The sequence below is a fragment of the Microcaecilia unicolor genome, chromosome 3, assembly GCF_901765095.1.
Source record: "Microcaecilia unicolor chromosome 3, aMicUni1.1, whole genome shotgun sequence".
In the NCBI taxonomy this organism is placed as follows: domain Eukaryota; kingdom Metazoa; phylum Chordata; class Amphibia; order Gymnophiona; family Siphonopidae; genus Microcaecilia; species Microcaecilia unicolor.
The window spans coordinates 111,020,792-111,045,045 of record NC_044033.1 but is presented as its reverse complement, the minus strand read 5'-3'; the positions used below and the strand labels follow the sequence as shown (position 1 = coordinate 111,045,045).

Here is a 24,254-nt window from a genome sequence, read left to right as displayed (position 1 = left end):
CTATCTATCAGTCAGGCAACAATCCATAGTGTTTGGCAGCAACTCATTACTACCATGGACACTGACCTGTTGGGTACCACAAGGATCAATACTGTTGCCTATTCTGTTCGATATCTACCTCAGGCCACTAGCTGAGCTGATTCAGTCACACACATGTGAGAATGATGTGCAGCTACTCATACCCATTGAACCTGACTTACCTACAACCTTGAACAAACTGATTATCTGTCTAACATCAATTCATGAATGGGCAAACACAACAAACTTTGCCTGAACCCAAATAAAACTGAGCTTCTCTGGATCCCTAACACAAGTGGATACATACCTGACATCAAAATCCCTTTTGGGAAGTACGAACTCCCCCTCAAATCACAAGTCAGGAACATTGGCATACAGTTAGATTCAACACTTAATTCTGATTTCCCAAATCCAAGCAAGAGCTGCTTCTACTATTTGTGACAACTACGCTGCCTCTCTCCTTACATTGAGATGGTAAATCTTATCCCAGTTATGCATGCCATGATAACATCAAGACTGGATTACTGCAATGCACTATACAATGGTCTGACTACAAAGGGCCTGCATCGGCTCCAGTTGATTCCGAATGTAGCAGCAAGACTCGTAGAAGGTTGCAAGTGATGTGACCACATCACACCATTTTTGCAAAAACTTAATTGGCTACCAGTACAATACAGGGCTAAGTTTAAAACTCTGTCTGACCACCCCCTGGACTCTTACTATACTTTTTATAGGCCCATAACACATACAGTAGATTGGATTGATTGGATTATTTTTTTAATCTCAGAGACTACTTTCTTCCATTTTGTCGGTTGCCATCTTGCTGCTTACTATGTCTGACCATTCTGCTTTTGAGTTACAGCTTCAGTTTGGTTTGGATGTGTATGGCTGTCTTTGGCACCTCAATCCAATCTTGTGTCAGGATTGTGATTTTCAGGTGTATCTTAAGAAATCCTGGAAGAGTTTCTGAAAACTGATATGCAGCCTTCTGGGGCTGCGGAGCCCCCTAGTTCCATATCACTTTGGGAAACAGCCTAGGTTGTGTTGTGGGGTAAAATTGTTGGATATGTTAACCATATTAGAAAGAGGCACCCAAATTTTGGATCTTACTGCACAGCTTCAATGTTGGTGGAAGAGACATGATGCTACCCTGAGTAGTATGGACAAAAAGTACTACTACTATTATAAATCATTTCTATAGCGCTACCAGTCGTACGCAGCGCTTTACAATTGAACATGAAGAAGACAGTCCCTGCTCAAAAGAGCTTACAATCTAAATCAGGACAAACAGACAGGACCAAAAAGGATAAGGGAAGGACAGACAGAAGGACACATAAGGATAAGAGTGTATATGATTAGAACAGAACTAGATGCCCTTTTAAATCAAAAAGTAAGATATAATCTATTATTGTATAAATACAAACTATATAAATGGGGGAATAAGACAGGTAAACTGTTAGTTAATCTAGTTTGTCCCTCGAAAATATGCAAAAGTATTACCAGGATCCGCATGAACAATGTTATGTGTGATGTCCCTTCCATTGCTCAGGCTTTTACCAACAGTTGCATGGTAGGGATGACATAGATGTGATTCAGCAGGATGTCTTCTTTCAAAACCTTGAGCTGCCTCAAGTTACACCCTAAGAGGTGACATTGCTGAGGCACCCTATTGCAGTGGGGAAAATTTGACAAGCCATAAAGAAATTGAAACCAGCTACTGCGCCAGACTTGGATGGGTTTTACAGTGAGTTTTATAAACTCATTGCTGACTTGATGGCAGATTTACTCTGTGCTTTATATAAGGAATTCCTAGATGTGGGACTATGGGGCTATATCAGAATAGGGCCCGTGGGGTTCTCCTCCCTAAGCCAAGCAGGAATACAGAGTAGGTAGGTTCCTACCACCCCATTTCTTTGATTAATTAAGATCTTAAAATTTTGACCTTAGTTTTGGCATCCCACCTGAACCTGGTCTTCTGTAGGTTGGTACGTGCAGATCCGACCAGCTTTGTTCTGGGGTGGTACATGTCCATCAACGTCATTCAGGCTTTGTTGGCACTTCAGACTCTAGCGAGTTTTGCTTGGGGGGGGGGGCGGGTGCTGGTCAGCCTGTATGCCGAAAAGGCCTTTGATCGAGTGAATTAAGAGTGCATGCATTGGGTGTTGGGCAGTTTGGGATCAGTGGGGACTTTATGCACTGGCTGTGGGTGTTATATAAGGACCTCGAAGCCCAGTTGTTGCTGAATGGGACACTCACTCAGCCTTTCCCCCCCTGGGGGTACCTGACAAGGTTGCCCTTTCTCTCCGATTCTTTTTGTCCTTACCTTAAAACCCTTGATTAAATTATGCAAAGTGGGAAGTGGACTTCTGTGCTCCAAACACAAATCAAGAAAACTTTAAATGTTCAATGAAATAATGTTTATTGATGATTGTCATCCAAATGTGCCTCTTCAAAATTTGCAACGTTAGGATTTGCCAAATCTGGGGCACTGAGGCCCCCATCGCGGCCCTTTTGACCTTCTGATAAAGATATTCTGGAAATAAGTAATTCTTGGTTAATGTGAGAGTAGCGCATGTAAGAATGAGGTGAATTGGAATACATCTGTGAGCACTTCTGGCTTGGATTGCCTTCTCTATTATTGTCAAAGCTTGAAGTTGTGGAATCTTGTTTCTGTATATATTTACTTGTTTGCTATCTTTGTAGTGGCTGTTGACCAGCACACTGTTTGAATAAATAAAGGTTTAAAAAAAAACAGCAGTTCTGTTTGACCATCATGTGCTAAGACAAAATTATATATAGTTAACAATATAGAATGCCCTTAGAGTACATTTCAATCTTATGATCATTGTTTAACCTTTTTTATTCCAGGAGGTATGGATTCTCGTTCCGATTACGAACGATGCTGATGTGGATTTTGGGATTATATATAGCCATTCCATTCTTAGTAAAGTTGTGCCCCGCCATTCAGGCCAAGCTGGTCTTTTTAAATTTTGGTAAGTACACCATTAAAAAAAGTTTCTCAAATGTAAAAAAGTGATAACATTAATGTAACAGTATTACCTGGCTTGTTCATGCAAATCCTTGTCTTTTCTTGTGTCTCCTCCCTTTCTTAAGAACAAAAAAAAAGGTGGCCTAAAAAGGTGGTCTGTGAATACTGTTTTTATATGTAGTGTGATTGGGAAGTCCTCATTTGCTTGTGCATTCATCAGTGTACTATAGATGCAGCAAGACTTTTCTACTACCCAATACTATTTTCGCATCTAATTTGTTAAATACAGCACCATTGACTTCATTGAAAATACACAACAGCATGGAAGCGAAGCTGTTTTCTTCCAACAGGCTTGTCTTTGCAGCCTGCTAAACAACTCTAGAGATTTAAACCAGAGGAAATGAAGTCACCGGGCCGAATGACTGCTTAAGTCCACGGCATCTCCTTGACCTGCATTCATCGGCTTTCTTGAACTATCATTTTAGTCTTGTTTGCAGAATGATCTGAATTCCTTCATCAGAAGAACTGGGATGAGGGAAAAAGCCAACAGATCCACAGGACTTTGCTTATCAGGGGAGTAGTCAGATGTGCCACAAGGCGGAGAACATGGCAGCCACTAGCTCTCAAACATCGGTGGGGGAGGAATACAATGAATTTTTTTAAAACCCTCTGTGGAGAATTATTACTATCTGTGTCCAGTGCATGGTTTTCTGTTAACAAATACTGCATAACTCATGCCTGATATTAATGTGGTTACTATTAATGCAAAGGGTTTGAACTCTCCCTTTAAGCAAAAATGTATTATTAGGGAAGCTACAAGGCTTGATGCTACTATTTGTCTAATTCAGGAAACACATTTGCAAAGTCAAGATGAGTGACTACTGCTTTGCAGATTTGCCTCTCATCCATCTAAAAAAGTAGCAGGGGTTGGTATACTTATCTCAGGGAGCATTGGCACTACTATCTTAGAGCAAAATCTCTGATCCTGAAGGGAGATGTGTAGCTGTGCATGTAAGTATTGGTGGGTCAGTTTATGTTCTGCCTCTGGCAGCCTTATACTAGTCTTATAGTGTAGCTCTAAAATGTGTTTAATGACTTTAATGGTATTTTCATGTCTTAGGCTTTTCAGTGCTGTGATCACTTCTTACAATGATATATACTGCAGCCACCCCCCTTCTTGTTTGTATAAGTTTTATTACCAGTGGTCTTTTCCCCTGCAAAGACCTTCTCTTTCTCTGCTATATGGTTTATTAAAAGTTTGCTATACTTCTATAGCTAACTAGCAGGTCACAGCAGTTGAGTCACAGACCTTTGTCTACCTGTTGTCATTTTCTAACTATTTCTCCTATCTTTGCTTTGATGGGTCAGTAAGGGTATGACCTTTCTCGCCAATCAAGGACTACCTTCTATGTCCTCCTCTGCTGCCTGTCCTCAAGCTCTATCCCCATTGGTCCCTTTACTACTACCACCTCACCATCTGGCCTTGTGAGTGTTCTTCTTGGTCACTCTATCCCCACAAGCTCAGACATTTTCTATCTTGTCTCAGAGGCACATGTGTTTGCTCCCCTGGACTGAACTTGCCTTTTAACCTCACAATATTGCACACTCAGCATCCCATTTCTGAACCACCTTCATCTACCTGACTACCCTTCCACCTCTATAATGCCCAGTCGGGCTGTACTGGATATAATTTTTAATATATCTATTAATAAATTACATTTTTCATCACAATCTGCTTTGTTGATTTTCCTACCCTTCCACCTCTGCCACAAACCTTCTTTCTCTTCAAATTTCTACCTCCTCCCACTGGTACAGCTTTCAGAATTATCAAGTCTCTTGCCTTGGAGCAATAAGTTCTGAATCTAAAAACTGTGAGTAAATTAGCTACATTTTTATTCAATAAAAGTAAGTATCAGAAAAAGAAAAGAGACTTCTGGTATGTGCTGAGGTTATACCTTTTGGGTATTATAGCACCGGTCTGCTTTAAGAGGACATTACACTTTGAGACCAGAATACCATTATAATATTGTTTATGCTCCCTGGGGAAGTAAAGGTGAGGGATGGCAGTTGTGAAGGCACTGAGTTGCTTCCTGACAGAATTTGGGCAGTGTTTGAAATCTGGTGGTGAACAGGAAGCTATGTGATGCCTGGGCCGAAGAGGAGGACGAGAACAGTGACTGCCCCATGGTGGCTGTCTGTGCACAGGAGGAAAGGGAGCCGAGAACTAAGGGCCCTATCCCGGGACTTGGACCAGTGAACTGTCCCAGCAGGCCAATGTATTGAGCTTCAGAGGGGTTTGTGGGGATGCCAGTGCCATAGCTAAAATCTCTGTGGGGTTTGATCTCATTCTGAGGACTCTTATCCCCAGTTCAGACCTTCACTGCAGTTTGACCTCTGTGAGAAGAGAATTAATTATTAAAGATGTCCAGAAGGGAGCAGTGACATTCATACCTCTGTGAAAGGATGTTTATGGGTCAAAAAAAGCAACATTTATCAAGTGCAGCTTGCATATGTCAAGGATGATGAATGGTGCCTTTCTGTTTCAATATTAAGTTATTTTCTTTTCCATGTTTTATTTTGTTTGATTTCTATTGATAACCTTAAGAGTGGACTAACATGGCTACCACACTCCAATATTAAGTTCAGAAAGTTGGTATTCAGATGGAACTGTGTAGCCCCTTGGCTGAGCAATGAACTATTGTCTAAGCTGGCTAAATGCTCCACAGAGAACCAGAGTGAATTTAAAAACACCTTGTCACTCATTTCAGTGGCTAGACACAGTGAGCTTTATCAAAGACAAAGCCAAATATAAAGAAATGGTCAAGGTATGGCCTGACGTAACAGATCCTGAAAAGTTTGTATATAAAGACGTTGACAGAATGGGAAGATTGTTACTTTTGCATTTGTTACAAGTATAGTTTTGTATGCTGAGTTATAATAATACTATTGTAGATAAAGAAGGGCAAGGGGAGGGAGAAAAAGGTAAACATTTGATGGCGACTGTTAGCAAGTGGTCTTTATTGTACAAAATTTGATGTTTGAATTTCTATATCATTCATATTATTTGATACTAGTAAAAAAGGCCCGTTTCTGACACAATTGAAACGGGCGCTAGCAAGTTTTTCCTCATAATGTGTATGTTTTGGAGAGTGTATGTGAGAGTGACTGTGTGTGAGAGAGAGAGTGAAAGTGTGTATGTGTGTGAGAGAGAGAGTGTGTCTGTGAGAGAGTGTGTGTGTGAGAATGAGAGTGTGTGCAATTGCGTGAGACAGTGTGATAGAGAGAGAGAGAGAGTGTGTTTCACACAGATACAGTGTGTGCGAGAGAGTGTGTGTGAGACACTGATTCTCTGTGAGACTGAGTGTATGAGACCAAGCGAGTGTGTGACTGTGTGACACATAGAGAGTGAATGTGATACACTGTGAGACATAGAGTGTGTGAGAGTGAGAGACAGAAAGACATTGTGAGAGAGAGAGAGTGTGTGTGTGACAGAGATACCTCCCTCCCTCTCTCTCTATGGTGTCAGGCCCCCCTCTCTCTCTGGTGTCTGAGATTGCCACCACTGCACCTAAGCAATTGGTGTGCTGGAGGAGGGGGAGAGAGAGAGTGTGTGTGTGGGGGGGGGGATGTGTTGGAGGGGTTCAGCTTGGAAGAAGAGGGGTGTGGGGTGTTCAGGAAGCCTGCCAGATGAGAGTGAGAGAGTGTATGTGTGTGTGTGTGGGGGGAGGGGGGGTTCTGGAAGCAATGCCAGATAACATTGTGAGTGAGTGTGGGGGGGGGGGGGGTAGGGGGGGTTCAGGAAGCGCTGCCAGATGAGAGATAGAGTGAGTGCGTGTGTGTGTATGGGGTTTCTGGAAGCGCTGCCAGATGAGAGTGAGTGTGTGTGTGTGTGTTTTGGGGGGGGGGGTGTGTGTTGGGGGAGTTCAGCTTGGAAGAAGAGGGGTGTGGGTGGTTCAGGAAGCGCTGCCAGATGAGTAAGTGAGTGTGGGGGGGGGGGGGAGTTTTTCAAGCATTGCCAGGTGAGAGTGAGTGTTTGTGGCATGGGTTCAGGAAGCTCTGGCAAATGAGAGAGTGAGTGTTTGTGTGTGTGTGTGGGGGGGTTCAGGAAGCGGGGCCAAATGAGAGTGAGTAAGTGTGTGTGTGTGTGGGGGGGGGGGGTTCAGGAACGGCTGCCAGATTAGTGAGTGACTGTGTGGGGGGGCTGGCAGGGGTTTCAGGAAGCGCTGCCAGATGAGACTGAGTGTGTGTGTGTGGGGGGGGGGGGGGTTCAGGAAGCGATGGCAGATGAGATTTTGAGTGAGAGAGTGTGTATGTTGGAGGGGTGTGTTGGTTGTGTTGGGTGGTTCAGCTTGGAAGAAGAGGGTTGTGTGGGGGGTCTGGAAGCGCTGCCAGATGTGAGTGTGTGTGTGGGGGGGTGGTTTATCAAGCGTTTGCAGATGAGAGTGAGTTTGTGTGTGTGTGTGGGGGGGGGGGGGGGTTCAGGAAGCTTTCCAGATGAGAGAGAGTGTGTGTGTGGTAGTGGTGGTGGGGTGGTTCAGGAAGTGTGGCCAAATGAGAGTGAGTGAGTAAGTGTGTGTGTGTGGGGGGGGGGGGGTGTTCAGGAACGGCTGCCAGATTAGTGAGTGACTGTGTGTGGTTGTGGCAGGGGTTTCTGGAAGCGCTGCCATATGAGACAGAGTGTGGGGGGGGGGGTCAGGAACCGGTGCCAGATGAGTGAGTGTGTGGGGGGGCAGGGGTTTCAGGAAGCGCTGCCAGATGAGAGAGTGAGTGTGTCTGTGTGTGTGGTGGGGGGGGGGGGGGTTAGGTAGTGTGGCCAAATGAGAGTGAGTAAGTGTGTGTGTTTGGTTGGGGGGTTCAGGAACCGCTGCCAGATGAGTGAGTGATTGTGTGTGTGTGTGGGGGGGGGCAGTGGTTTTTGGAAGTGATGCTTTGAAGATGAGGGCTACACGACAGTGGGTGGCTTTGGGGGGTGGGGGGCGGCTCGGGGGGGTGGTTGTTGCACCTCCATCATTTTGTGGGCTGGGCTTCTTTTCTTCTGATGAGCTTTGTTGGTTGTTTTGGTGGGGCGGTGCGCGAGGGGGGCGGCACGGTGGGGGGGGGGGGGGGGTTGGTCCTCGGTCATTCTGTGTGCGGGGCTTCATTTTAACTCCGTAGCTTTCGGGTGGTTTGCGAGGTTGTTTCCCAGCGTTTCCTAGGCATGGGGAGGAGTAGGGAAACAGCGTGTTTCCCTACTCCTCACCCCCCCCCCCCCCCCCCCCCGCCTGGATTCGGTCCCTTCTTTCATTTTTCTTTTGGTTTTCCGCCCTCGACGTCATTACGTTTGACGCAAGGGCGTGGCAGCGAGTCTTGGTCAGTGGCTTCACCACCATGAAGTTACGAAGCGTTCTGGGAGTCTGAGTGACTTCAGAACGTTGTCCTCAGAACGTTGAGGGTGAGTTTTATTATATTAGATGTTTAATTGGAAGTGTCATCAATAAAAATTGTTGAACTCTTTAAAAAAAAAAAAAAAAAAAAAAAAAAAAAAGATGTTGGCAAAGCTACTTATCTGCTGATCCTTTAGGAAGATGAGATCATCGAAAAAGAGTTGACCAAAAAACTATCTTTTGTGTACTTAGGATCTGGCAGTGGTCTTTTGGTTCGTATTTTAAGTAATGAAAGACATCCTAGGAGAGGAATTGATGATAGCGGAAGAAAAATATGGGACTTGTATAGACCAGAAGCTCACCTACAGCTGCTTATAGAAAATGTATGCTGTCTTCTAAAGAGGCTACACCGTCCACAGTCTTATGTGAGAGCAATACATGGTGACCAGCTGTGGAAACAAGCTTCTTTATTTCTTTTTGGCATGCAGTCTTTAAGTCTTAATGGTGCATTTTAAGCCCCTTCCCCCTGATGCACGAACATCGGATGCCGGATCTACCAGCCCTACAAGAGTTCCGATGAGCAGACTATTGATATCTTTGTTTCCAGATAAGCAATTATGCTGGGTTTCCAGCTGGGTAAGGAGAATTTTGTTGTTTCTATCCACTGTCTCCTTACCCCTCCAGAGCAGCTCTACTCTTAGCTGTGACAACAGCGGTGCTAAGCTCCACCCCATGATGTTCAAACGGCAGACACCAGATCTACCAGTTGTACAAGATGGTCGAAGAGCAGGCAGGCCTCTCCAGCTGGCAGACCACACTGAAGACATATTGTGAAGTATGATTAATGATGGAATTAAAATTGTTTTTAAGTTTACTGTATTTTATGGGGTGTTCCTTCGGGTAGGGGGATATTGTCACAATATCTGTTGTACCAGATATTTCCTTCTCTTCTTTTCCGACTATATGGGGTAATGGGAAATAGTCTATGGGGCCAGATTATCATGGGTCATGAAAAAATGACTCCAATTATTTCTCTGTGGGTATGTCACAGTTTAATAGAATGACTTAGACAGGTAATCGTGATGGAAGAACGATCTGACTGAAAATAATAGTAAACAGCGTATGGCATGTCAAAGTCAAATGCAAAGTGCTAATAAGGAAGGCAAAGAGAGACTTTGGAAAGAAGATTGCATTGGAGGCAAAAACGCATAGTAAAAACTTTTTTTAGGTATATTAGAAGCAAGAAGCCAGTAAAAGAATCAGTTGAAGCACTTGATGACTAAGGGGTAAAAGGGGCACTCAGGAAAGACGTTTTTGCAGAAGACACGAAAATAGCCAATAGAGTGGGTACCCCAGATGGAGTAGGAACCATGAGAAGAGATCTCCAAAAATTGGAAGAATGGTCAAAGGTCTAGTGGTTAAAATTTAATGCCAAGAAGTTCAGAGTGATGCATTTGGGTGCAGAAATCCAAAGGAGATGTACTAGACAGGAGGAGAGAGATTGATAAGCACAGCTCAGGAGAGGAGGTGATGGTGTCTGAGGATCTCAAGGTGACGAAACAATGTGGCAAGGTGTGGTGGCTGTGGCCAGAAGGATGCTAGGCTGCATAGAGAAGGGTATAGCCAGCCCCTGTACAAGTTGTTGTTGAGGCCCCACTTGGAGTATTGTGTTCAGATTTGGAGGCCATATCTTGCCAAGGTTGTAAAAAGACTTGAAGCGGTTCAGAAAAAAGTGACCAAAATGGTATGTTGTTTGTGTTTCAAGATGTATGAGGAGAGATGAGGACCTGAAATGTATACCCTGGAGGAAAGGAGAGACGGGGTGATATGACAGACATTCAAATATTTGAAAGGAAGGTGGTAGAACTAGAGGACATGAATTGAGGTTGTAGGGGTGCCGACTCAGGAATAATATCAGGAAGTGCTTTTTCACGGGGAGAGTAGTGGATACCTGGAATACCCTCCCACGTGGGGTGATAGGATAAACACAAAGGAATTATTTATAGAAGGCGTGAAATCAGACAAGCTTAGCGGTGACTAGATGGCAACACCTGGAATTGGGAAGTGAAGCCAGTGTTGGGCAGACTTCTACGTTCTGTGCCCTGATCATGGCTGGACAGATTCAGCTTTAGTAACTGGAGAACAAGACCTATGCCAGAAAGACTTCTATGGTCCGAGCCCTGAAAATGCAAGGACAAATCAAGATCAAGCATACGTATGTAGTATCACAACCTACCTTATACTGAGTTTATCTTGAGCAGACTGGATGGACCATGTAGGTCTTTATCTGCCATTATCTACTGTGTTACTATGAAGAGATTAAATTAATTCTTTGCGTAACTAGTTTTCAGTGAGGAAGATGTGGGAAAGATACCAGTGTCAGAAATGATATTCAGTGCTATCAGTGCTGAGGAGTCGGAGAAACTGAAACAAATCTCTCTAAACCTGGAAGATGTAATGGTGCAATTTGACCAACTGAAGAGTAGAAGATAGCCTGGACTGGATGTTATACATCCCAGAGTGCTGATAGAATTGAAAAATGAACTTGCAGTGCTATTGTTGTAATATGTAATTTATCTTTAAAATCAAGCATGGTACCGGAAGATTGGAGGGTAGCCAATATAACGCCAATTTTTAAAAAGGGTTCCAGAGGTGATCCGGGACATTATAGACAGGTGAGTCTGATGTTGGTGCTGGACAAAATGGTAGAGACTTATAAAGAACAAAATTAGAGCACATACATAAGCATGGATTAATGAGACAAAGCCAATATAGATTTAGTCAAGGGAAATCTTGCCTCACCAGTCTGCTATATTTTCTTGAAGGCATGACTGAACATGTGGATAAAACTGAGCCGGTTGATATTGTGTATCTGGATTTTCAAAAGTCATTTGACAATGTACCTTATGAAATACTCCTGAGAAAATTAGAAAGTCATGGGAGAAGAGGAAATTTACTATTGTGTATTAAAAACTGCTGAAAAGATGATAGAAGATAGGGCAGCGGTTTTCTCAGGGCATCACAGCAAACTTGCAGGGGTGCCGTGACATATTTTCTTCTCCTCCCTCCCACAGACCTGCCAAGTGTCCCGCATTCAGCGGGAGACCCCTGCTTTGGTGGATCATCTCACACACTCCTGCCAAAGCGGAAAATTCTCCTGCTGAGAGACATTGCCACCACCACACTGCCTCTGCTGCTTCTCCTGATGAGCAGCAGCAGCAACAAAACAAAAAGCAAGCGCGGTGCTGTAGCCTTCAGGCATGCGCTGTCTGCTCTGCCGGTCCTTTGCCCCCACTGACATCAACTTCCCATTCTGGGGCAGAGGACCGGCAGAGCTGACTACACGTGCCTGAAAATGCTGCAGCTCCCATGCTTGCTATTTGTTCTTTTGCCAGGGCTGCTTCTCATCAGTAGAAGCAGCAGTAGCCAGGAAACAGATACCGAGGGGAAGGGGGGGGGGGCATGAAGCAAGAGGCAGGAGATGCTGATTGGAGAGAGGGGAGGAAACATGATAGAGTGGGGACGCTGGGTAGAAGAGGGGTAGAGAGAGAGAGAGAGAGAGAGAGACGCTGGGTAGAAGATGGTAGAGAGAGAGAAAGAGATGAATGGAAAGATGGGGACAAAGCGGGGAACACACTGGTGGAAAAGGGCTGGAGAGAGAAGATGCTGGGTAGAAGAATGGAGAAAAAGGGGAGACCATGGTTGGAAGGATGGAGAGAGAAAGAAGGAAGGTGCTGGATGGGAAAGAGGTAAGGTGCTGGAAAGATGGGAACAGAACGAGGGGAGACACTGGATGGGAGGATGCAGAAGGAAGTCACTGGAAGGATGTAGAGAGAAAGGGGAAATATTCTGGATGGAAGGGAGAGAGAAGGTGGGTAGAAGCTGCATGGAAGGGAGAGAGAAGATGGGTAGAAGCTGCATGGAAGGTAGGAATCAATACCATTGGCAATGGAGTGGGGGGGGGGGACTTGAGAGGAAATGTGTAGCCTAGGGGCGCTGTGACATGAGAAAGTTTGGGAACCACTGGAGTAAGGTTTAAATACTCAGTATTCTCAGTGGAGAAGGGTAGATAATGTGGTTCCCCAGGGAGAAGGATAGATAGTGCGATTCCCCAGGGATCTGTGCTGGGACCGCTGCTTTTTAACATATTTATAAATAATCTAGAGATGGGAATAACTAATGAGGTAATCTTCTGATGACACAAAGTTATTCAAAGTTGTTGAATCACAAGAGATTTGTGAAAAATTGCAAGAGGACCTTACTAGACTGGGAGACTGGGCATCCAGATGGCAGATGATGATTAATGTGAGCAAATGTGAAGTGATGCATGTGGAAAAGAGGAACCCACATGAGGAATCAACATCCAGGAAAAGGATCTAGGTGTGACAGCAAAGAAAGCAAATAGAATGTTAGGAATTATTAGAGAAGGAATGAAAAACAAAAATGAGAATGTTATTAATGCCTTTGTATCGCTCCATGGTGCAATCACACCTTGAATACTGTGTGAAATTCTGGTCACCACATCTCAAAAAAGATATAGCGAAATTAGAAAAGTTACAGAGAAGGGCAACAAAAATGATAAAGGGAATGGGTCAACTTCCTATGAGGAAAGGTTAAAGCGGCTAAGGCTCTTCAGCTTGTAGAAGAGACGGCTGAGGGGAGATACGTTGGAGGTTTATAACAGGTAGACGGAATTGCTTGTTTACTGTTTCCAAAAATACTAGGATTAGGGGGCATGCAATTTTATTTATTTATGTATTTATTTATTTATTTATTTATTTTCACTTGTATCCCACATTTTCCCACCTGTTTGCAGGCTCAATGTGGCTTATAAAACCTATCATGGCATCACCATTTCAGGGTACGGAGATACATTTTATGTTACAAAGATATCAATAATAACATGGCTAACAAGTCGATCTAATCAGGCAATTACCGAAAAAGATGATCATAGTAAGGGAGGGATGGAGATGTGTTGTAGTTGGTTATGGACTCTCGTGATAGGTTTTCAACGATTTGCGGAAGTCTGTTATTTCATTGATTGTTTTCAAGTGATTTGGAAGAGCATTCCACATCTGCGTGCTCGTGTAGGAAAAGCTGGACGCATGTGTTAATTTGTATTTTAATCCTTTGCAGCTGGGGAAATGTAGATTAAGCAATGTGCAGGCAGATCTTTTGACATTTCTGGGTGGGAGGTCCACGAGATCAAACATGTAAGACGGGGCGTCTCCGTGAATGATTTTATGAACAATCGTGCTTTTGAACGCGATCCGTTCTTTAAGTGGAACCCAGTGTAATTTCTCTCTTAGGGGTTTTTGCGCTTTCATATTTTGTCCTTAATAAGTCTGGCTGGGGTATTTTGGGCAGTTTGAAGTTTCTTGATAATTTGTTCTTTACGGCCAGCGTAGAGCGCATTACAGTAGTCCAGGTGATTTAGTACCATTGACTGTACCAGGTTTCGAAAAATGGCCCTTGGGAAGAAAGGTTTTACTCTTTTGAGTTTCCACATGGAATAGAACATTTTCTTAGTTGTATTCTTCACGTGGTTTTCAAGTGTGAGATTTCGATCAATGAAGCTACTAAGTAGTAAATTTAAAACAAATTGCAGAAAATATTTCTTCACTCAATGTGTAATTAAACTCTGAAATTCATTGCCAGAGAATATGGTAAAAGCAGTTAGCAGGGTTTAAAAAAGGTTTGCATAATTTTCTTAAAGAAAAGTCCATAAACCATTAATAAGGTGGAGTTGGGAAATCCACTCTTTATTTCTAAGATAAACAACATAAAATCTGTTTTGCTGTTCTGGGATCTTGCCAGGTACTTTTGACCTGAATTGGTCACAGGGCTTGATGAACCTTCGGTCTGACCTATTCTGGCAACACTTAGTTCTTTTGATAGTATAAACTTAATTAACTGCTTATCAGTGAGTCATGAAATCGAGGTTGTGATAGGCAAGGATAATTATGGACATTTTAATAAATCCCCATGGAGGGCTTTGATTAGCAGGAAATGTTGCCTAGTGACAGTTAAAACCAAACCAGCAGAACGTCTCATGGATAATTTGCGATCTGCCAGTTTGGTAGACAAATATTAGATCTGTAGTAAATAAAGTGGATACAATGAGAGAGTTTGTTGCAGATAGACAGGTTGGCCTCTTTCTGTCGACAGATTTGGTTGAAAGAAACTGATGTGGTAAATACAAATTCATTATGTCCTTATGTCTATAAAGCAGAAAAAGGGAGGTGGCATAGCGATTATCTATAACAAACTCTTACATGTTGAGCTGGTTGAAGTTGTTATGACAACTAAGTTAGAGGCAATGTTAGTCAAAATAAAAGTTCCCTCCGATGGTTGTACTGTGGGAGTATTATTGTTATACAGACCCACAAGGAAGTTGGGAGGGGAGCATTGAAGACCTGTGCTCATTGCTGATAGTCTTCCTCTCAATTTCAGTCTATACTGATTGGAGATATTTTAATCATTACCTGGAGAAATGAGATGATTAAATTGTTTTTAGAATTTTTACAGAAACTTAACTTACCAATTAAAAATGTACGTAGCACTCACGAGATGGGACGCACATGAGATGCTTTAATAATTCCAATTGATTCTAACCTGTATGTTTTAATGGATCATTGAGCAGCTTATAGGTCTTTTATGGTCAGATCATTTCTTACATAAATGTACATTATATTTAAACACCATGTCAAAAATAGAACAATGATCCTTTTGAAGAGAAAGATCGCACCCACTCAGTCTTGGTCAGCTTTTGAAAAACAATTCTCCTATTTAGTGCTGCCTCCCTCTGATGTTTTGTTAAAACGATGGAATGAGTCTTTTCAGTCTGCCTTAGATAGGTTAGCCACTTTGCAGATGATTCCTTAACCAAGGTCTGTTATAGATCCTTGATATATAGAAGAGTTAAAGCAGAGTAAAAATGAATGTAGGAAATTAGAGAGGGCATGGCGTATTAGGCATATGGATGAGTTGAAACATCTTTGAAGAAAGCAGATAGGATTATATAAAAAAGAGATTCAGATACAGAAAAGGAAATATTTCTTAGCTAAAATAAATTGATAGTGCTAATTCCTCTTAAGAATTTTTTTAAATAGTCAAAAGTTTGTCTATAGCTCAGATCATCTCTTTGTGCTCTTGTCGGGATCGAAAAGAGGTGAGGCGGCTTCTAAGGCTTCCATTGCTCGCTGGATTAGGGAAGCCATTGGAGCGGCGTATCTGCTACAAGGGCGGGTGTCTCCAGTGGCCCTGAAGGCGCATTCTACTCGGGCACAGGCGGCTTCTTGGGCGGAGGCCTTATCTCTGGAAGAGATTTGTCGGGCGGCTACGTGGGCATCCCGTCATACTTTTGCGAAGCATTACAGGCTAGACGTGTCTTCTCGGGAGGATGCGAGTTTTGGGGTGGGAGTGTTGGCGCGGGGAGCGTCGGCTTCCAACCCTACTTAAGAAATGCTTTGGTACATCCCACTAGTTCCTGGATTCTTCTGCTGCAAATGACAAGGAAGGTAAAATTATGTCTTACCTGATAATTTTCTTTCCTTTAACGCAGCAGATGAATCCAGGATCCCTCCCTAGTTCAGCCGATGATTTTTCCCTTTTCCGCACAGTGTGGCTATTTTTTCTTTCCGGGTTCTCTTTTGCAGAGTTCAGACAGATGGAACATGGAAAGGATTCCGATTTCTGGATCAAGTTGCAGTTATTTCGAAGTTCTTATTTGGTTCTCTGTTTTTCATAGTGAGGATGGTTTCTGGTTGTCATTGGTTTCATATTTTTGGCCTTCGCAAATGCTTACGAATGACATACTAACTGAGGAAGGAGCTTGGCCGTCTGGCATCACACTACCTTTAGTTTGTTTATCTCTATCTCCACCTGCTGGTAGGCGGACCCACTAGTTCCTGGATTCATCTGCTGCATTAAAGGAAAGAAAATTATCAGGTAAGACATAATTTTACCACCTTACCAAGATTAGGAAAAATAAGAAATTAGATGCAGGAAAATAAAGCTGGGTGATTTGGAAACACAAGCAATAGGAAAAAAAGCCAGCTGAAGAGATACCTGTCTTCATTACTAGTAGAGGCTAGCTTACCCCTCTCCTTCTGAGCTCTTACATACCATTTTGTCTTAACTCAGGGCACAAAGAAACTGTTTCTGGAATACATCATATGGAATGTGTTATTCGTTTGGCATAATTGCAAGAGGTACATAAAAAGATACATTTCCTGGGTCCTCCTAATTAAGCACATTCTTATTAGAACTTCTTGTCTCACTTATACAAAGTAAGGGGTCATGACCCTGAGAAAAAGGGCACATTTTGAAGAGCTAGTTTGTTTTTCTGTTTTGTATTTTTTTCTCTCTCTGCCTTAAAGCATCAAGGCCCTGTCACCTCCGTACATTCCTTCTCCCTACAACCTTCTAGCCATTATTATAGTGCAGATGGAAAACACATTCACCTGCCTCCAGCCTTATCTCTGGATGGCTGCTTTGATCACACCCAGTGTGCACATAATTATACTGTAGCCTGGTTCCGCTCCTCAGGATGGGGGGTAGGGGGTTGAATGTGTTGAGGTAATTGCTTTGGCCTGTGCAGGGAATTTAATTTTTTTGTTCCACAGTCAGAGAGATATATTTAACACCTCCATGCCCCGTAGACCTGTATACCCTCAGCACTGGGCCTTCATATTCACTGGGCCATATTTACTAGGCCTGTCATTCTCAACAGGTTCTAATATGAACCCTGCCCCTCTGTTAGACCGGTGGCTAAATAGTCTATTTCTGGCCAAGATAGTAGATGCTGTGGAAGAGTTGCAACTGTAAAAGTATCTTTTTCAGCACCAAAGATTAGATTCTAGACAGTTGAGATTTCCACCCAACTATATAGTACAGAAACAGTTCTCCGAGGACAAGCAGGCCATGTCATATTCACATGTGGGTGAGATCATCCATGTTGCCTGGTGCGGAACACTTTTACAGCATATAACAGCTTTAAGAGAATGCACTAGAGTCCCCACTGCGTGTACGCAAGTGCCTTCGTACCAGCCACAAGAGCTCGGGACCAGCAGTCTCTCTTCATCTGCCATGAGGAGAGAACAATCTATTCGTGATTCCTCACAGTGTCTTCTGCATTGCTGTTTTTTCTGCTTTCCTTTTGGGTATTTTTTGCCCAGTGTTTTTTTTCTTTGGGAGTTTTTCCTTCCCTCCCCTTACAAGCTTACTTATTTTTTCACCACTTTTATGTTTTGTTGTATATTTTTTTTGTGCTCACAAGACCTACTTATGCCTGAGCTTCCCCTCCTTTTTTTTTCTTGGTGATTTGCCCCTTTTTACTGTCAACATTGAGTTGTTTGATTTGGCCACAGCTGTTTTTCCTTCCATGTCATCAAAGGTTCCCAGTGGCTTCAAGAGCTGTGCTCATTGCAGTCGGACCATCTCTGGAACTGACACCCATTCCTGGTGTCTCCAGTGTTTGGGGCCAGAACATACCTCTTCCAGCTGTCTTCTTTGTCTGCATATGCAGAAAAGAACACTGCTGTCCAGAGAGTCTGAGAGAGAAAATCTTTGGAGCCAAGTCCAAAATGTCGGCATTGATATTGATGTCGGCAATTGCACTGGCATCGGGTGCATTGGTCCCCATGGCTGTGAGACCCATGTCCAACACTGGGAATGGACATGCATGGAGCAAGTCTCCACTTGCCTCAACGCCATCTCTGTAGGGATTCAACATCATCCTCATTGGCACCGAGGGGTGTTGATGCTCTGCATCTAGCAAAGAAGCACAAGCATTGATCCTTCTTAGACATATGGTGCCAGGAGCACGGGATGCTGAGGGATCTGGTCTCCGAGAAGCGTCGGCACTGGGAGGAGTACTCCCCCTCCATCGAGGAGGTTCCGATACTGGGATCTCCATACAGCTGAACCAGGTACCTGAACACCGGCAGTTCAGCAGCCTATCTCTGAACCGATGGCATACTACAGCAGAGTGCATTGGCGTTTCTGTCCTGGTACACATCCTCAGTTTTAGTGAAATTGAGTATGCGTGAAGATCACACATGCTCACTTTCATTAAAACCGAGCATGCACACGAGGGAGGGAGAAGCAGGGCAGGCAGCACGGAAGCAGGAAAGCTGCTAGTAAGGCTTGCGACCCTCACCAGCCAAACCAGCAGACTTTGGGGGGCCCAAACCCAAATTGGGGTGCCCCCAAGGCTCCCCCCCCACCCCATGGCTACATCACTAGTCAGGGGTCATGTTATCAAATGGGCTTCACATTTGTAAAAGCAACAAGAGCAGAAAGATCAGCAATTGAGGTAGGAGATAGTGGGCTGTGAACAGCAATATTTTAATAAACCTTCAAATAGCTTAAATGCAAAATTGACTGCTCTCAGAAAACAGTTGCAGGTCTTCTGATCAGATAAAACCCAACATAAGCTGCATCTTACCCAGAGGGTATACTTTTGAGGACGTAACCAAGCAGGTAAACTCCTGGCACAGCAATTGAAAGCTAAAAAAAAATTGCAATCTTATATAGCATTCCTCCTTCTTAAAAGATTCACAAGGAAACTGTTACAGGTCCCCCTAATCTCAGGCAGTATTTTCTTCAATTCTATAAGTACATAAGTATTGCCATACTGGGACAGACCGAAGGTCCATCAAGCCCAGCATCCTGTTTTCAACAGTGGTCAATCCACATTACAAGTATCTGGCAGGATCCTAAAACAGTACAATACATTTTATGCTGCTTATCATAGAAATAAACAGTGGTTTTTTTGCCAAGTCCATTTTAATAATGGCTTATGGACTTTTCTTTTACTATCTATCTAAACCTTTTTTAACCCCTGCTAAGCTAACTGCTTTTACTACATTCTCTGGCAACAAATTCCAAAGTTTAATTACACATTGAGTGAAGAAATATTTTCTCTGATTTGTTTTAAATTTACTACTTTTTAACTTCATTGCATGCCTCCTAGTATGTTTGGAAAGAGTAAATAAGAGATTCACGTCTACCCGTTCCAATCCAGTCATTATTTTATAACTCCTGAGGGTGGTGCCTGATCCAGTGGGGAACTCTCAGTATCTAGAAGTGGCTGGCCTCCCAAATGATGAACAATCTAAAAATCTCAACCAAGCAATAAGGAAGTTATATCTACTTTAAAACTTAGCAAATCATCTGGACTTGATGGTTTCACAGTCACATTTTATAAATGATTAGTGGGGTACCTAGCACTGCTGTTGAAAGATGTCTTTAATTCTATCCTACAGGGTGGAAGATTGTCACCCTTTATGTTAGAAGCAGAAGTAACTCTGTTACCCAAACTGGAGAAAGATCCTACTTATGCAGTTCTTATCGTCCTATATTCTTATTAAACCTTGATGTAAAAATACTGGCCAAGGTCTTGACCAATAGACTGAGTAAAGTGATAAGCCATCTAGTAGGGGAAGATCAAGCAGGTTTTATACTGGGAAGAACCACAGGGGATGACGTGAAATGTGCCCTTGATTTATTATGGTTTGCAAAAATGTTCCAGTGGCACTCCTTACTGTTGGTGCTAAAAAAGCATTTGATAGGGTCTAGTGGGGCTTTGTTACAAACCTTGCCTCATTTTAGGCTGGGCTCTAATTTTAGGAGATGGATTTCAATCCTATATTCCTTTGCTACAGTAAAATTTGAGTAGATGGAGGTTACTCCAGTGCATTTGGGCTACATAAGGGCACCGGGCAGCGGTGTCAGTCGTCACTGCTTTTTGCCCTGCTTATAGAGCCCTTAGCAGCAACAATTGCAATCATCAGCTTACAAGGGGAATTAGTACAGCAAATTAAGAATTTAAAATATCATTATTTGCAGATGATATTTTATGGACAGTGGGGGACCCCAGATCTTCTTTACCATATATTCTCCAAGAACTCCAGGGGATGGCACCCTTTTAAGTTTTAAAATGAATACATTCAAATCTGAACTACTCAATATAAATTTGGACTTTAATACAGTAGTGGGCCTTAAATGTGATCTGCTTTTTGTTGGGCAAATAACCATATTCAATATTGGGGGGAAAATTTCAGTTGATTTATCTTGTATTTACAAACTTAATTATGGTAGGCTGCTTCCAGAGCTTACTTCTGCACTGGATCGTTGGTACAGATTTCATCACTCTTGGCTAGTCTGGGTTGCAATCTGTGAAATGATGTTGCTGTCAAAATGTTTATATCTCTGTCAGACTCTGCCAATAGGTGTACCAAGATATGGTTGAGGACCCTCCAGAAAAAAAAGTTGATTATATTTGGAAAAAGGCGACCTCCCTAGAGTATCTAAATGGGTTTTAACAAGCAAAAGAAGTGAAAGGGGATTGAAAGTTACTGATCTCTTCCTTTATTACTTAGTTGCACAATTAAAACTTCTGGTGGACTGGGGCGATCTTGCCCCAAACATTTGGGTGCATATACAAAGATACTTATTACCTCCTAATCAGTGGGGAAATTTGGTTTGGGAATCTAAACATACCAAGCTGCAAATAGGCGGAGTTTCACCTTTATCTGAGTCATTTTATAATGAGGAAGAGATTGTTAGGAGATAAATGGGTATCATATGTGGCCCCTCTATCTATACTTCTGATGTATGCACCGCAATGGGATGCCTCCCTTTTGTGTACTTGGAAAAGGATTCATAATGTAGATTTCTATGAAGGGGGAATATTGAAAGCCTTCCAGTAACTCAAATATGTATATGCGCTTCCTGATACCGATTTTTATATTTATTTACAAGTGTGTTACTTATTAACTTCCCCACTATTGAGGGAGTGGCTGCATTTCAAACTTACTCCTATAGAGGAAACCGTGATGGGTGGAATTTTTCAGAAGAAACTTTCCAAAAATTGGCACATTTTAACTACGTCGCTAGATTTTGCTGGCTTTGAAAGTCAGATTTGCCTATAACTGTGGCAAGAATTTGAAAGGCCATCTCTGCCCATCAGAAGTACCTGAACTAGTGATTGTAGAAGGGGGAAACTTGAATCCCTATGGGCATAAAAGATGTGAAGCTTACAGTTTTCGAAATTTAATGATAGAGACCAACACTTTTATAGATCCAAACAAAAATTTATCATCTTGTTCAGAAGGAATGGATCCTAAGGAGCTTAGCCGAGATTGGGTGGCAGAGCCGGTGGAGGGAGGCGGGGATAGTGCTGGGCAGACTTGTATGGTCTGTGCCAGAACCGGTGGTGGGAAACGGGGCTGGTGGTTGGGAGGCAGGGATAGTGCTGGGCAGACTTACATGGTCTGTGCCCTGAAAAGGACAGGTACAAATCAAGATAAGGTATACACAAAAAGTAGCACATATGAGTTTATCTTGTTGGGCAGACTGGATGGACCATGCAGGTCTTTTTCTGTCGTCATCTACTATGTTACTATGTATGTTACTATAAGGGGTCGCTCTCAGGTGAAAGAGTTATATATGATCAAATGGGGGCGTGACCTATTCACTCCATTATCGGACAGAGTCTGTATCTCTATACACAAGAACATGTTTAAGATCTCTAATTCAGCAAATTTGATTGAGCAGGAGCTTAACATGCTTTACAGATGGTACCTATATCCAATTCATTTTTCATTGTTTTCTTCTGATTCACCTGCTTTTTGCTGGACGGGGTGTCAGAACAGAGGTACTTAATGTCATGTTTGGTAGGAATTCCCCATGGTTCGAAACCTTTTGGTCAATGTGTACTCAAACTTATTCAGAAATTTTAAGTACCCAGTTTCCAAAATACCCCAAACTGTTTTTATTAATTTTATTTATTTTTGTTACATTTGTACCCCGCGCTTTCCCAGGCATTGCAGGCTCAATGCGGCTTACATATTGTATACAGGTACTTATTTGTACCTGGGCAATGGAGGGTTAAGTGACTTGCCCAGAGTCACAAGGAGCTGCCTGTGCCTGAAGTGGGAATCCAACTCAGTTCCCCAGGACCAAAGTCCACCACCCTAACCACTAGGCCACTCTGCAATGACATCCTCCTGAAGTATCTGACTCTCAGTTCAAAGTCTTGGTTGTATGTATAGTAATAGCACACAGAGAAGTGGCATGTCTTTGGACTACTATGGTTCTTTCATCTCTGGACCAGATTAAGCCCAAATTATGTTAACTGCTACACATCATGACCAATTAGCTGCATTTAAGAAGAGATGGGAACCTTTTGTGTTATAGTATCAGATGAATGCTGCTTTTTTAATGGATATTTTATTTTTATAGGGAATGGTTTAGCTCTTTCATTGTAAATGTTTGGGTTCTTACAGAGAGAAGCATAAAGAATTTTATTTGGGTTACTAATCTTTTCTGGTATCATGGTAAATTATATTTCTGGTATATATCTTCCACAGTACTTTGTGGGGGAGGGGTGGTTTTAATAGGAGAGGGACTTCTGTTTTTGTAATCATAAAGGTGTTCTAAATAAAGTTCAAGTTTAAAAAAGAATAGATTTAAACCAAACTGCACTTTTTCTGACTCTCTCTTTCTCCAGTCTCCCTCATGTAGCCTGTAGAGATCTAAACCTTTGTGTTCTGCAAATTCTTCCTCGCAGTTTAAACAGAGCTTTAATGAGGGATAAACTGTGTAGGCGTAACCAGACCTTGATTTTTGGAGGGGGCCGGAGCCCAAAGTAGGGAGGCACATTTTGCCCTGCCTCCCTGGTGCTCTCCGCCCCCACTACAACCCCACATACCTGGACTGGCGGGGATCCCCAAGCCCCTCCAGCAGAAGCCTTCCTCTGGTGACACTTTGTGCTGCGCTGCCTGCCCTGCTTTCCTGCCTCAGTGTGCACGCTCGATTTTAATGAAATTGAGCATGTGCTAAGGTTGTGCATGCTCAATTTCATTAAAACCGAGCATGCACATGAGTGAGAAGGAAGCAGGACAGGCAGCGTGATGGCGAATATCACCGCAGGAAGCTGTTGCTGGTGGGACTTGTGGACCCCCGCCAGCCAATCCAGCAGACTTTGGGGGACCCTGAACCCAAATTGGGGAACCTAGGCTCCTAAGGACCCCCCCCCCCCCCCCCCATGGCTACCCCACTGCTACATCCCCTTTTACACGTCCAGAGGAAGACTTCACTTCTGGGTTGAAGTGGCTAATTTCAATAAAGGGATTAAATATCCCTGCATATTCTGTCCCTGGAGTATTCCTAGGAACATAGCACCCCTGGTCCTCTGTGATGTAGTGAGACAGCTGCAAAATCTGGCCCTTTCCATGGAATTCCTCCTGCACAGAATTCCTACTGGAGACTAATATACTAGGTATAAGTGGAATTTGCCGGCACCCCCCCCCCCCCCCCCCCCCCCACACACACACACTTTGCTGATCTCGGCTTTCTTATACTCAGAACGTATAACAGCAGTGTTGTGCTTCAGGTATCATTCTCGTTATGTGCATTTCAGAGCCAGTGTGTCATGTACTGACTTGTACAGCACTATATGGTGTTCTCAGTGGTTTAAAGCATGACGTTTCACTCCAAATTCCACAGAAGAGGAAGCAGCCTGAGGTGCCACATTACTGTTTTCCTGAGTTTAAGGAAGCATGAGTCAGTGTAAGGGGGGAGGGATGGTTTCAGTGTGGTAAACATAGTAACACAAATAATTGCAGATAAAGATCAACATAGCCTGTCCAGTCTGTTGAACCTGCTGCTACTATCACTATTTCTTATCCTTGTGCTACTAGACATTCACAGTGCTGTACACAAACACATAAGACTGTCCCTGGGATTTATATTTATTATGGGAATGATTAAAACATTCAGGTTACTCCCCCCGCCCTCCAACCCCTGTTACTAGGTCTTCCACTCCATACAGCTTACATTCCTCTGTTCTTATGTTCTCTCTCTTTCGTATGTGT

General features: G+C 43.1%; 1 protein-coding gene across 1 annotated transcript in view; it reads left to right on the top strand.

Moving 5' to 3' along the window:
• The window catches only part of ABHD12 (abhydrolase domain containing 12), a 324,548-nt gene that overhangs the window by 151,860 nt on the left and 148,434 nt on the right, over positions 1–24,254 (top strand). Inside the window, 1 exon segment of the mRNA XM_030196277.1 lies at positions 2,887–3,011. Coding sequence (XP_030052137.1) covers positions 2,887–3,011 — 125 coding nt within the window.